The sequence below is a fragment of the Salvia hispanica genome, chromosome 1 (genome assembly GCF_029641045.1).
Source record: "Salvia hispanica isolate PSC_SH4W2 chromosome 1, Shi_PSC_v1, whole genome shotgun sequence".
In the NCBI taxonomy this organism is placed as follows: Eukaryota; Viridiplantae; Streptophyta; class Magnoliopsida; order Lamiales; family Lamiaceae; genus Salvia; species Salvia hispanica.
The window spans coordinates 68,037,274-68,051,048 of NC_142692.1; the positions used below are offsets into that span (position 1 = coordinate 68,037,274).

The following is a 13,775-nucleotide window of genomic DNA, read 5'->3' on the forward strand; positions in this document are numbered from 1 at the left end:
GGAAACATTTTTGAGAGGCAATAATATAGAAATAAGTACATTATGAGAGTAATAATTTTATAATTCATAATAGTACAAATAATTAACATTCATGTGTCTTCATAGACATAATGAGAAGTGTTATAAAAGATAGTAAACATTAAAAGGACTAGAGCTATAAGAGAATGATGAATTCATGATACATTTGCTAAAATTGAAGAATAAAATGACTCATTTTCACACATTCCAGTAATCAGAAAATCGACTCTTGTCAGTCACGAGGCCCCGAGATCAAAGGCAATGTGATCCTCACTCTCGAGGCAACAATTCGGGATGGAGGGATCATCCTCGTTTTAGCACTAGACCATGGATTTCGACAACCCAGGAGGTTGTAAAATCATCACTAGGTGTAAGGGTCAATTTGGTGATATTTGTCAATCAAGTTCACTTTTCGGGACCAACATAGATATAGCTTAACAACTAACGAGCCAAGCAGCAGATCTAGATCGACCAATATGGTCGACTGGAACACATCACTAACTGAAGTAAAAGACGCTGAGATGAGCCCGGGATCAAAAACTTTACTAATCTAAACAGTATTTCATCAAGTTCTGCTTAGTGTTTAAGGGCCAATATTAGAATGGAGTTCGATAATGTCAAAACTTCATCCTCATTAAAACACGAAGGTTGCTCCTAAATTCAGGTTCTTTCCTCACTGCAGGCAACTAATTCATACCCAAATTCTGATAGAAATCTTATCAATGCTAATTAAGAATCCACCCTACAAAGGTCATCATTCAAACAATCTCTTAAGGAGAAACCAACAAGCAAACCTACATACTAAGATATTGTCGTCCTAATCATCCTCGTTAGTGCTATCCAAAGGCAGAAATGCTACTTAAAAAGTGAATGTTCATTGAGATTAACAGAGTGTAAAAAGAGGGAAGGTCTCAAGAAGCTCAAAACTCACAAGTGCAAATTTCTTATTTCATAATCTTGCTTCTTGGTTCTAACTTTTAAGTAAGGTGTGGATAACGAATCCACAACTCTTTGGGAAGTATTTAAAATGTCTAAGGATAGTCATCGAAAGTAGAGATTCTCCTTACAATTTATTGTAACACATTATGCATGAATTTGAAATGTTAAATACATAGCTTGTTACTAACTTAATACTACTATGATTTACTCAGTATTCAGGCAGCCACTAAGACAACAACTATGCTTTGAGCAAACTGAAAAATCACATAACGCAATAACAGAAACCATGGTTCCCCTCCCTCATCGAAAGAAACTAAACTAAACGCATTGGCAAGAAGCAAAAACGATGAACAAAATTGTTGCCTAAAAGGTACTACTAAAGTCCAACTATAGGCACATGAACAATCTCAGCATTCTCCGTTCCCTTCTTTTTCATTCCCAATTCCTCCTCTTAAATCCTTGATTTGAAGAGAAAGGTTAGACCTTTCGAATTCAAAACAGATAGCAAAGACAGTACCACAAAAACATCTACCTCCAAGGTTAACTACTCCATATTAGTAAACACATTAGAAGGTATTCAATTGAGAAGCTAAATAATGTTGAATTTTATAAATCACCAAAGAACTACTATATCAACAGCATATATAAAGAAACAAAAGCATTTGTTCAAGAACAACTACGCATCAAATGAACATAATTCATAATATTACACATCATTAAGCATGTATCTCATCAATCTGGCCCGTCACCCATCATAAAAACAATTCATCTATACGTATAATTCTAGTAACAATTAATAATCTACACAAAACCAACACATTCTCAGATTTCCACAATGAACACCAATCCCAAGTTAAGAACAGGCAAATTCTGATAGAACACCATCACTTGGAAACCAAAAGTATCTCGGGTTTCTTAGCCTTACTGGGAGTGTTGGCATTCGAACCAGAGCCATTGGCAGCCGCGGCATTGGCAGCTTCACGCATCCCCTTATCTAGCTGGATCAAACTCCTCGTAGCTAGAATCGCTTGCGGAACAAGATCATGGGAAGCTCGAGCGTATAGCCGTCGCACAGCCACAGACGCGGCGTCCTTCACCTCATCGGCATTCAGAGGCCCCAGCAAACAATGCCCCAAAATTCTCAAAACCGGCTGCAACAATTCCCATGGCAGCGGAATTCTCAAGTCCTCTTCTTCACCGTTTTCAATTTCTAAATCCCTAACTCTCTCCACCACCCGATCGATTTCATCTGATTCAACCCTAATTTCACCATCATCCCCAAATCCGTTCTTATCGATGAAATTCTCTGGTTTCCCATCGAAATCGGAAGTGCAGGGGCAATCAACCCCCGCCCAAACAGCAGCGAAATTGCAGAAATCAAGCTTCGACCACCTCGGCATCTGCGAGATCTGCTTGTAGTAGCAATCCAGCGCGACGCCGACGATGCAAGCGCGCTTGGTCGACTTCACCGCCATCTGCGGCTCCAGCGGCGGCGAGAGGATCCCGATCGAGGCCGCGCTAGGGTTCGGATTAGGGCTAGGGCTCCTCGGGGCGTGGTACAGCGACGGCTGCGAGAGATCGGGGATGGAGACGGCGACCGCCTTGCCGTTGCGCGACTTCGCCTCGGAGGAGTAGAGCGCGAGCAGGACGGCCTCGAATCCGGCGAGGGAGGGCGGGGATTCGGCGGCGGGGTGGTGGACGCGGCGGAGGTAGGCGGCGGCGAGGAGGGGGAGGGCGGAGAGGACGACGAGGCGGAGATCGGGGTCGGAGGAGAGGTAGGTGTCGTAGAGCCAGCGGCAGAGGGGGTCGTCGGCGCGGCCGGAGGAGGGGGAGGAGAGGGCGGCGGAGAGGGAGGAGTAGGCCGGGGAGGAGAGGAGGAGGGAGCGGGCGGGGCGGTCGGTGTCGGCGAGGGAGGAGAGGGGGGGAGAGGGGAGGAGGGAGGAGAGGAGGTGGATGCGGGAGCGGGCGCGGGAGATGGATTCCCACCAGGAGTGCATTGGATCGGAGGAGTGGTGGCCGTTGGAGGCGGAATTGGTGGTGGTGGTGGGGGGGTTTTGGCGGTGGTGGGAGGAGGAAGAGGAGGTGGAGGAGGGGGATCCGCCGTGGAGGTGGAAGTCCATGGTGGTTGTGGTGGAAGCGCCGCCGACTCCGGTGGAAGTTGTGTTTACTTTTATCACTAAAAAAGACTGCCGTTTACTCCATATTTTTACTTGAGTTTAATGACCGTATTGCCCCTGCCATTTATATGATATGATAAATATTTATATTAAATCAAAAATATCAGTACGAGAAATTATATTAGTGTAGCCCACAATTCATTGGCTGGCCTGAATAGCCCGCCAAATTTATAGGGTTAAGGTTGAAAATTTATATTTCGATAAAATTAAAAACCGATTAGCTCGCACTAGATTAACTCGCAATCCGTTAAGGCCAGATCCGAAAACCTGATGGGCTGGCCCGAAAACCGGATAAAATTTATATTATTCTATTTTTATTTCTCCATTATCTCATTACCATTCAAATTTTGAAGAAATTTAGTAGTATTATTTAAATCATGATTTTTTTATTTTTCTGCATAAATTTAGCATTGATATTATAATGATCGATTTTGGGTTTTGGTATATACAAGTGTTTTGGGTTTGAATTTTATTCTTTAGAGACATAGGACCATTTGGTTTAATTAATGAGTTAGTTGAAATCGAACGATTGATGCTAATATGCTATGAAATAATTAATTCAACTCTATGATGATAAATAACCATCTATCCCAAATTTAACATGTACAGACCCAATAATTAATAACTTTTTCAACATTACCTTTTAACATGAATTAAGGCACGAGTCACTAGTCTTACAAATTGATAGAACTGACATAGTTTCGTGAATTACTATTTAATATGGTGTATTCGAATATTAAGATATGTGTACTAGATCGATTTAAAAAAATTAAATAATTTTATAGGGATACTAAAATAGATCAACACTAGTAGCAGTAGCACTTCAAAAATTAAATGTTGCTTTTTAAACTACGACTTAGGGATAATAAAATTATTTATAGATAAAAAAATGAAAGACAATGATTCACCAATCACCACCATTGTAGGCTGATATAGACCGCAGTAAAAATCTCGGTCTCTCCGCCCTCGTTTATTTAGCCTTCTTCACAAACATTTCGTCGAACACTCCGTCGACAATGGCGTCTTCCGTCCTCTCGCATTCTCTCTTCTCCACTCTCACTTCTCCACACTCCCCACCACCCGAGAACGCACCGCCACCGCTCTCTGTTTCCGTCAAGCAGCCTTTCGCTACCTCCAGATCACACGCCGTCGCCGCCAATTTCAACAAAATCCGTAGTCTCACCGCTTCCTGCGCTGCCTCCGATGACCACGCCTCCTCCGCCGAGCTGCCGATTGAATTGAGTATGAAATATCATCTCTTGCTTAGCTTCTTCACTTTGATGCTTGCAATTTCTCACCGATTTACGGCTTCAGAGTACCCTGCATTTCCAACAGTCATGGACATTAATCAGATTCGGGATATCCTGCCTCACAGGTTGGTTTTGCGTTAATTTCATTGGTGGATCAGTTTTGTTTGATTTCTCGAATTGATTGTTGATGTTTTTGGTTTGTAGATTTCCGTTTCTGCTGGTGGATAGAGTGATTGAGTTCACACCTGGTGTGTCTGCTGTTGCTATTAAGAATGTGACTATCAATGATAATTTCTTCCCCGGCCATTTTCCGGAGAGGCCGATTATGCCCGGCGTGCTCATGATTGAGGTAAACCAATGTGATTAGAGTATTGAATTCGTATCGGCTGTGAAACCGTAGTTTATCGATTATCGAACCTTTTATGATTACGGATGGACGTATAGTCACCAATGCTCGAGTATCAGGCAGTTTTTTCACCTCTGATGACATCATGTTTATGCTTCTAAGTAGTGCATTTGTATTGGCTGTAAAATCGTAGTTTATGATGTTTATCTAGGCTCAGTTTTTGTATGATCGTGGATGCATCTATCGTCTCTGATGCTCGAGCATCAGTCATTTTTTGCACCTCCGATGACAAGGGTTTTAATGTTCGGATTGTTGATTTCTAGGTTTTGATGCGTTGACATCATTTATATGCTGCTAAGTAGTGGCTGATCAGGTGCTACGACCAAATACTCTAGAGCCTTAGTGTTTTCGAACTTGTTTTACTTTGCATTCTTTGCTTATCCTGTTCTTGTAAATTTTGTATCAATGCTATAGTTGTAATGGTAAAACTCCCTTCCTCAGGCATAACTTCATCAAGTAGTATACCATTATCTCTAGAAATTACTCAAGGAGTATTTGCTAATTGACTCGTTAATCGTTTATCATTCTCTTAAGATATGATCGTTGATCACCGTTCAATCCAAAAGGCTGAAAATTTCGATGTAGGAATGACATTCATTTGTAACTTCAATTAGTTCTTATTATCTGTTTTGCAAATTACAATTTTGTGATTTGGCAGTATTCCTTGTTTTATTTTAACACTCATAACTTATAGCTACTTTCTCCTCAAGATTCATAGCTTCGATGATAGCGTGTTACTGTTTTATCTAGGCGATGGCTCAGGTTGGAGGCTTAATTATGCTACAGCCGGAGGAAGGAGGGTGGTCGGGCAGCAGTTTCTTCTTTGCTGGAATCGACAAAGTAAGATTCCGGAAGCCGGTGATAGCAGGAGATACATTAGTGATGAGAATGAACCTTGTGAAGCTGCAGAAACGCTTCGGAATAGCAAAGTTGGAAGGCAAAGCTTACGTTGGCGGAGAGGTGGTTTGTGAAGGTGAATTCTTGATGGTGGGTAACTAACAAATGATTCAACAACAATAATTCGTCTCTTTCTATTCATCTTCTTGTATCTTAGCTGAGCAGAATCTGGTGATTGCTTTAGCTGTCTAATTTAGTTGTAGTCAAAATAGCCCTTTTCATTGAATTGTTTGTAAAAGGGAAAAACATTAGACGATTAAGTAAACTCCCAAATCAATGATCGATCAATAATTAAACTCTCTACATTGGAAAAGTTTGTTTATACAACATTAATAATGTCACAATTGAAGCTTACAAGCCAAGGGCTCCAAGGGGTGTCTTCCCTTGGCCAGCCTCAAAGTAGAAGATGAGCATAGCCACCATAGCAAGCCTCGCGTGCTTGATCTCGGCAAGCTTCAATCTGTCGAGCTTCTCCTCGTCCGGGATGTACTCTCCATCCTTGAGTGTCCCGGCGAACCCTAGTGGGTCGAAGAACTTCCCGCCAGGGTAGCCCTGCTCTCCGGTGGCGTTGGAGAAGTTCTCTGCGGTCCTCGACCACGGGGTCGCCCACTCCACCGACTGGGACTCCGGGTTGAAGAAGTCGACCCACCTCTTGCTCTCGACCCACCCCATCAGGAGTAGTTGCGTCCCGAGCAGGGTCCCGAACGAGAAGGGCGCCACGGCCCCGGGGGCCGCTCCAGCCTCGAACCACGGGATGCCGCTCCACGCCTGCCCCACGAAGATGCCAAGGACCGCCGCCATCGCCCACCGCCCGTGGATCAACTCCGCCTCCCGGTACCATTTCAAGAAAGCCGGGTCCTTCCCGAGCCCCAACGGGTCGAAACCGTAGTCGCCGGGTAGCCTGCATTGTAACCATGCTTATACTTTGAGTGATAGGACAAATATTTTTAAAATAAAACATCCAAACAAGTTCGAAATTAACCCATTTAGAATCTCTCCCTATTAACAACATGGTTATTTGCATGTAAGAATAAAAAAATAATTGAAAGTTCGTGTATTTACAGACAAATAGCCATTAATAATACAATTTTTTTCTAGCGAGCGACTTACGAGCCATCGAGCCATTCGGGGTCGACCAAGTTGCCGCCACCCTTCACGGCAGGGATCCAAGACTTCTTAGGGGCGGCGACGGCGGCCACCACGATCAGCCTCTTGGGGGAGGCGGCCCCACCGGCCCGGGCAGCGACGGGGGCCGACAAGAGAGCCTGGCTCTTCTTGCCACCGGTCAAGAAGCCATTTACCAATGCAGCTGAAGTGGAAGCCATCTCTTCTTCTCCACTCTTTCAATTATTTTGTAAGTAGATATGGCTAAGAGTGTAGATTGCCAAAATGTAAAGAGGAAAAATAGGTATAAAAGGCAAATGGTGAAATGAAGGAAATCGAAAGATGAGTCTTGTGGGGTGCCAAGTAGGATTCATGATATGCAAGGGATAGATTGTTAGATTTTGAACCAATCAGATTGGCAGATTCATCCTCACCTTAAATGCCTCCACGTGGACCACTAGTTTTTCATTATTTGTTTATTCATTTTTTTTCATGTGAAATGATGGTAGAGTTTTAAACTACTCCTCAAGACCACAGAAAATCATGTTACTAATGCTATGAATATGATTGTGGGATGTTTGCTCGACATTATCTTAGATTGACATACTCCATTCATCCTACTGTAAGCGACTCGTATTTCTTTTTGGGTTGTCTAATCTAGAGTGAATCATTTATTTTAACAAAATACACATTTACTCTATTTTACTTTATTTTCTCATTGCTCATCTACTTTATTCTCTCCTCGTTCTCTTTTTATAGGAGTGTCATTTTCTTAAATCTTTGCACACATAACTTAGAGCGGGATGGGGGAGGAGTACAAGATACATAAAGGAAAATATTTACAATTAGTATACTCTGAACTGTTTTTGTAATAATACTATGCTATGATTCTTGTTGTCCTTTTAGCTTAGTGTCTTGTAACTCATAAAAAATTTATGCCTTTCATGTGATCAAATCATCAAAGGACACAAAATCATCTTCTTTCCCACGAATGAATTCCATTCTCTTGCACTCTATGCTTGATGGAAAGTGCTTTTCTTGTAGTGAGCAGACATGTGGAAAAATTGGACAATAAAGCAATTATCTAATGAGAAAGAATAAAGCAATTCAGTTCAAAACGTGGGCAACCGATTCCCAACCACTTTATCAAGTGGTGTTGTTGATTTTTGATGATGATGAATTGATAATTATTTTTAACATTGTTGATGAGTGTAGTAGTAATAGTTTTTAGAAAACTTATTTTTGGATTAATAAAAAAATCAATGGCGTCATGTGACGCTCCACATGTTTGGTAGCGTAGATAACTCATTTGGGGATGAAATTCTATGAACAAATATGTCAACTATCCGTGCTTAGTCGTTCAAACAGCTTGTATACTCTGCTCATTGCGCATGCCCTTATATTGATGAGATGCTCTCACATGAATTCTACCTAAGCCCCCAATTATCAACAATTAATCACCCTAATCAATTTTTACGCATCATAATTAATCTCCAATTAGGGCAGAGAATTCGGTCGGTTCGGTTCTAACCGAACCAACCGATCGGTTAACCGAGTCCTCAATTGACTGAAAATGAAGAACCGGAACTGGAACCGAAATGGATTCGGTTTGGTTCGGTTCCTAACCGAATTCGGGTAGGTTCGGTTCCGGTTAACCGATGTAACCGAATTTTAAAAAAAATAAAACATGCTGTTGGGATTCAATCCTTTGCCAATAGGTGAGAAAAACAGCCAGCCAACCACTTGCACCAATTGCTCTTAACGTTTTATATGTTTGTATAAACATATTTATGCTTAAAATGGTGGTGAACTGGTAATTATACTGAAAATGCCAAAATCCAAAGTGAAGAGAAGGCGGAGGCGCGGTTCCATGGCGGAGCGTCGCAGTAGCGGCCGGGGGGAAGAAAAGCAGCGCAAGAAATTATGGCTGCCAACTGCGCGATGTGGAGGAGGCTGTGCTGCTCCGTGAGAGTAGAATAGTGAAGGAAAAAAAGGGCTGCGTGATTAGTTTTGGGCGGTTCTAATCGGTTCCCGGTTAACCGGAAACTGATCGTCGCCTAGCATTTGGAACCGAAACCGAACCGATAACCGAAATTCTCGGGATGTCGGTTATCGGTTAACCGAGAACCGTTGTGATTCGGTTCGGTCATCGGTTAACCGACTAACTGATGCCGAATTCCCAGCCCTACCTCCAATAATCAACAATTAATCACTCTAATTAAGAGCTTAATCCTTCATAACTAATGTGACGAGTCCTTTTGAAATTCGAATAAATTTCCTACTTTTCAAATGAGAAAAAGATTCACACCTTTTGAAATTCGAAATCAAATCACAATTTCGCAGCAGCTGATGAAACAGAGACACCTCACTCCCCCTTCCGCGCCACGCGTCCTCTCCTCCATTTCCCCCCTTTCCCTTAAAATTCCAATTCCGCAAACCCTAACTTCTCCAATCTCTCTCCAATTCCGAAAATGGCGCTCACCTTCTTCGCAATCGCGGTGCTGCTCTCTCTCTCCTCCGCGGCGCAATCGGCCCCGGCGCCCGCGGCGGCGGACTGCACGAGCCTGGTGGCGAGCATGGCGGACTGCCTGCCGTTCGTGACGGCCGGCGGGGCGGCGCAGAAGCCGGAGGGGACGTGCTGCTCCGGATTGAAGACGGTGGTGAAGACGAATCCCCAATGCCTGTGCGACGCCTTCAGAAACAGCGCGCAGCTCGGCGTCACGCTCAATGTCTCCAAAGCCCTAACGCTCCCCGCCGCCTGCCGCGTCTCCGCTCCTTCTCTCTCCACCTGCTCCCGTTCGTCTCTCCTTTCTCTCTCTATATCTATATCTGTATCTATATATGCGAATAATAAAAAATTGACGATTTATTATTTTAGATATGTGAATAATAAAAAAATTGACGATTTATTATTTTATTTTTTGTGTTGAAACAGTGAGCGAAGGCGTTGGGGCTGCACCAGGTATACATATGAATTAAACATTTTTTTTGTCTAATTTGATAGATTGAATATTAATTTGGGTATGGTTTAGTAATAATTGGATTTGTTTTTTTGTTCTTTTCATTTAGATAATAATTTCAATTATAAAAACGTGAAAAGTGGTAATATTATAAGTCTAAAAAGATATTTGAACATTTAATCAGACTGTTTTTATGGTTTGTTGTTCGGTTCAAATAAAAGTCTTTAATAATTAGTAAAATATTTAAGTAATTTATGAAAGTAAATTTCTTATAATAGAATCAATTTATTTATTTATGATGTTTCCAATAAAATCGATTTATTTATTAATAATTTACTTAAATATTTGATTAATTTATAGAAGCATCTTTCATAAAAAATGTTTATTTAATTTATAAAAACATAAAATATTAAACTTTTCGTTGAAGTCAAGTCATCTCAATTTAAATAAATGCAAAAGGATACTAGATTAATAACCCAAGTAGATTTGAGGACTATAAAATTTATTTTTTTATGATCAACTAAATTGGATTGCTTAATTTCATTCCCTTTGTTAATTCATTGGTTTTTGTGGTGCAGCTCTTTCTCCACTAGCATTATCACCGAGCTCCGTTGCGGGGGCTCCAGCACCGAGCTTCGGAGGTAACGAAGGCGCTCCAGCCCCGGCTCACGGTAGCGCGGGATTGTTGGCGCAGATCGCCTCCTGGGAATTGCTCGTATTTATGGGTGCAATAGCATCATTCGGTTTATTTTGAGAGGATCTTTGTCTCAAATTGATATACTACTAGTCATGGGATATTTAGTGGCAGTGATATTTCTAGTAGATATAATTATGTGGGCTGCTACTACTCTTTAGATTTTATGGACACCTTGATTTAAATATTTTTGAGTTTCATGGGCTATGATTTTATTTATTTATTGAGGGATGTTCATGTACTTGCAAAGGTGAAAGAAAAATGCTAGGACTAGAATAATGGTTACAAGAAAATGCTTCTTGGTTGCAAAATTAGTTTAAATTAATAGTTCATTCATATTTCTTTTTGGTAAGTACATAGTTTTGACGAAAATTTAGAAATTGAAAGTCACTGTGTCAAAATGACACCACCTCTTAAAGTGACACTGTGATACCATATATATAGCAATATTATAAACTCTACACAGCAATAAAGATTGTTGTATAGTATGTCGGATATTGTTGGCCTAGAAAAATTGCTGTATAAGGTGTAGCATATTGCTGGCCGTGTTTTTTAGGGTTTTTTTTGCCACGTGACAGCTTATTATTCGTCCACATATACAAATGTTTGGCTAGAAATGGTGATATTGTATTATTTTAAGAGGAGGTGACACCCTAACATTCCCCTGAAGTCATATAGTCATACATGCATAAGTTAGTCAGTAAGGTTCAAGTGTGGAATTTTTTGTAAAGTTGATTAGTTATATACAAGCAACTTTTAAAGGTTGGTACGTAAAATATCAGTTTTAAATTATCAATATTTATTATCTTAAAGTTGCCATTTTTTATTTTTGAAACAAGTTTCATTACAAAATTCAAATACGTAAATTTAGAACTATTTAATTTTTATTTGGATATTGATTGATACTATTAATTGTTTCTGAAATCTATAAAATTCCGACAGCCTAGAAAACAATTTTTTACTATTTAAATTATTTAAAATAACGTGTTTATAGTTTATTTGACATAAATAAATCCCAAATTAAATCGAAGTTGTAATTAAATTCAGAATATAATCTAAAAAAGATGGAGGTTATATGGCATAAATACGTGTTAAATCTCTTACAATATTTTTGAAAAATAGTAATACAAATAACTACATATGTAAATCGAAAATTGTAAAAATAAATAATTCATTAATCATTAGTATTAATCATTATTATTCTCCCTTCTGTGTTATTTTGGTTATTAGAGTTATATATGGCAAAATAACTTTTATTTAAATATGGTATTATTATATTCCATTTGGAAAATTGAGATTAAAATATTGTTTACTTTTGTTCGATCCTCTTTGGAAAAAGGTAATTATTATATTCCATTTAAAAATTAGTATAAACTTTCTCTCTCCGTAACCTATTTAAAGAGCTCTGCAAACTCCTTCTCCCCCAAAATCCCCCAATTTCCGATCAAAACCCTAAACCTCCAATCCCTCCGATCAATGGCGGAAATCGAGATCCGTAAGGTCTGGGCGAGCAACCTCATATCGGAATTCGGCCTAATCAAAGGCTTCCTCGACCAATTCCCGATCATCTCCATGGACACCGAGTTCCCCGGCACCGTCTTCACCGTCAAAACCACCGCCCTCACCAAGCACCTCCTCTCCTCCCTCTCCGCCGCCGACACCTACGCCGTGATGAAGCGCAACGTCGACGCCCTCCGCCTGATCCAGCTCGGCCTCACCCTCTCCGACCCCGCCGGCGCCCTCCCCCTCCTCGCCGGCCGCCGCGTCGGCGCCTGGGAGTTCAATTTCGCCGACTTCGACTCCGCCTCCGACCTCCACAACCCCGCCTCGCTCGCGCTCCTCCGCCGCCAGGGCATCGACTTCGCCCAGAACCGCCTCGCCGGCATCGACTCCCGCTCCTTCGCCGTCCTCTTCAAGCTCTCCGGCCTCCACCTCAACCGCCGCCTCGCCTGGGTGACGTTCCACGGCGCCTACGACCTGGGGTTCATGGTGAAGATCCTCACCGGCGGCCGCCTCCTCCCCAGCGCCCTCCCCGAGTTCGTGGAGCTCGTGGACTTGCACTTCGGCCCCAGGGTGTACGACGTGAAGCCCGTGGCCCGGGCCTGCGGCCTGCACGGGGGGCTCGAGGCCATCGGGAAGAGGATGGGCCTCGAGCGGGCCCTCGGGAGGAGCCACCAGGCCGGCTCCGATAGCTTGCTCACAATGCTGGTTTTTGTGGAATTGATGAAGAGATTTGGGAAAGAGAAGCAGATCATGAAGGATTTTAATTATGTGTTTTTTGGGTTAACTGAGACTCTGCTTCACTATGAAGGTGTTCATTGAATTCATCAATGCTCTTGTTTCAAAGCATGTTAATGCTTGAAACTATAAAATTATAAACATATTTTCTTTCAATTTTGTTGGAATTTAATTCGATATTACTCTCTAAAACCATGAACTTCGCTTAAAACCATGAACTTTGCCAAAATTTGTTATTTCACGTGAACTTTAAAATTAGTCTGGAGGTATTCGTATTTCACACGGCATGTCTATCACGCAATTAAATCAATGTCGCTTTAAAATTAGTTCGGATGTATTTGTATTTCACACGGCATGTCTACCACACAATTAAATCAATGTCGTTTTCTACCTGATTTTTTATCCTACTTGTTTGAACTTAAAAAGTAATTTAAAATATCATAAAACGTATCTCGGTTACTCAGGCAAAATAAAATTTCGATGAAAATATCTTTTTTGGGGCATTTCGGAGGCCAATTTTAGTACAAAGGAGTACAAAGTTTGCGATATTCTAGACCAATTTTAAAGTTCGTGATTTTAGAAACCAATATCGCTTTCATTATTTCATACTAGTATGATTCTGGTTTAAATGCGAATAGGTACCAAATATGTATGCTGAAATTTGTCGACTGGAATAAATCCATAATATTTCACCTACACAAAAAAGGTTAGTTTTCAAATCACCGAAAGTCAGTTACTTGAAATTATTATTTTGAAGTAAAAGAAAATAATTAAAAAAATCTTTCCAACCATGACCTCTGCGGCTTGCTTTTGACTTCCTTCGGGGACTATCATTATTTCATACTAGTATAATTCTGGTTTAAATGCGGATAGCTATCAAATATGTATGCTGAAATTTGTCGACTGGAATAAATCCATAATATTTCACCTAAAAAAAAAGTTAGTTTTCAAATCACCGAAAGTCAGCTATCGGAAATTATTATTTTGAAGTTAAAGAAAATATAAAAAAAAATCTTGAATTAATTGGAGATGTTCCTTGGAGTTCAAGTCTTGGAATTATATGCATGGTATTAGAGGAAAGATTTGTTTCCT

General features: G+C 41.0%; 4 protein-coding genes and 1 pseudogene across 4 annotated transcripts; 3 read left to right on the plus strand and 2 right to left on the minus strand.

Annotated features, from left to right (window-relative positions):
• Positions 1-1,640: 1,640 nt before the first annotated feature.
• Positions 1,641-3,132, minus strand: LOC125185615 (uncharacterized). Its single transcript, XM_089057275.1, has one exon. The coding sequence runs from the start codon at positions 3,075-3,077 to the stop codon at positions 1,842-1,844; it is 1,236 nt and encodes a 411-aa protein (XP_088913401.1). The 5' UTR covers positions 3,078-3,132; the 3' UTR covers positions 1,641-1,841.
• Positions 3,133-4,034: 902 nt separating this feature from the next.
• Positions 4,035-6,000, plus strand: LOC125222702 (uncharacterized). Its single transcript, XM_048125461.2, has 4 exons — positions 4,035-4,376; positions 4,449-4,509; positions 4,589-4,733; positions 5,541-6,000. The coding sequence occupies exons 1-4, from the start codon at positions 4,151-4,153 to the stop codon at positions 5,787-5,789; spliced, it is 681 nt and encodes a 226-aa protein (XP_047981418.1). The 5' UTR covers positions 4,035-4,150; the 3' UTR covers positions 5,790-6,000.
• LOC125222701 (chlorophyll a-b binding protein CP24 10A, chloroplastic) lies at positions 5,949-7,077 on the minus strand. The gene is made up of 2 exons (XM_048125458.2): positions 6,798-7,077; positions 5,949-6,588 (listed from the first exon to the last, which is right to left on the minus strand). Exons 1-2 carry the CDS (start codon positions 7,010-7,012, stop codon positions 6,039-6,041), a joined length of 765 nt encoding a protein of 254 aa, XP_047981415.1. The 5' UTR covers positions 7,013-7,077; the 3' UTR covers positions 5,949-6,038.
• A 2,069-nt stretch (positions 7,078-9,146) lies between these two features.
• Positions 9,147-10,632, plus strand: LOC125218637 (non-specific lipid transfer protein GPI-anchored 31-like). The gene is made up of 3 exons (XM_048120354.2): positions 9,147-9,587; positions 9,727-9,753; positions 10,330-10,632. Exons 1-3 carry the CDS (start codon positions 9,263-9,265, stop codon positions 10,503-10,505), a joined length of 528 nt encoding a protein of 175 aa, XP_047976311.1. The 5' UTR covers positions 9,147-9,262; the 3' UTR covers positions 10,506-10,632.
• A 1,196-nt stretch (positions 10,633-11,828) lies between these two features.
• Positions 11,829-12,839, plus strand: LOC125224021 (putative CCR4-associated factor 1 homolog 11 pseudogene; annotated as a pseudogene).
• Positions 12,840-13,775: the final 936 nt, after the last annotated feature.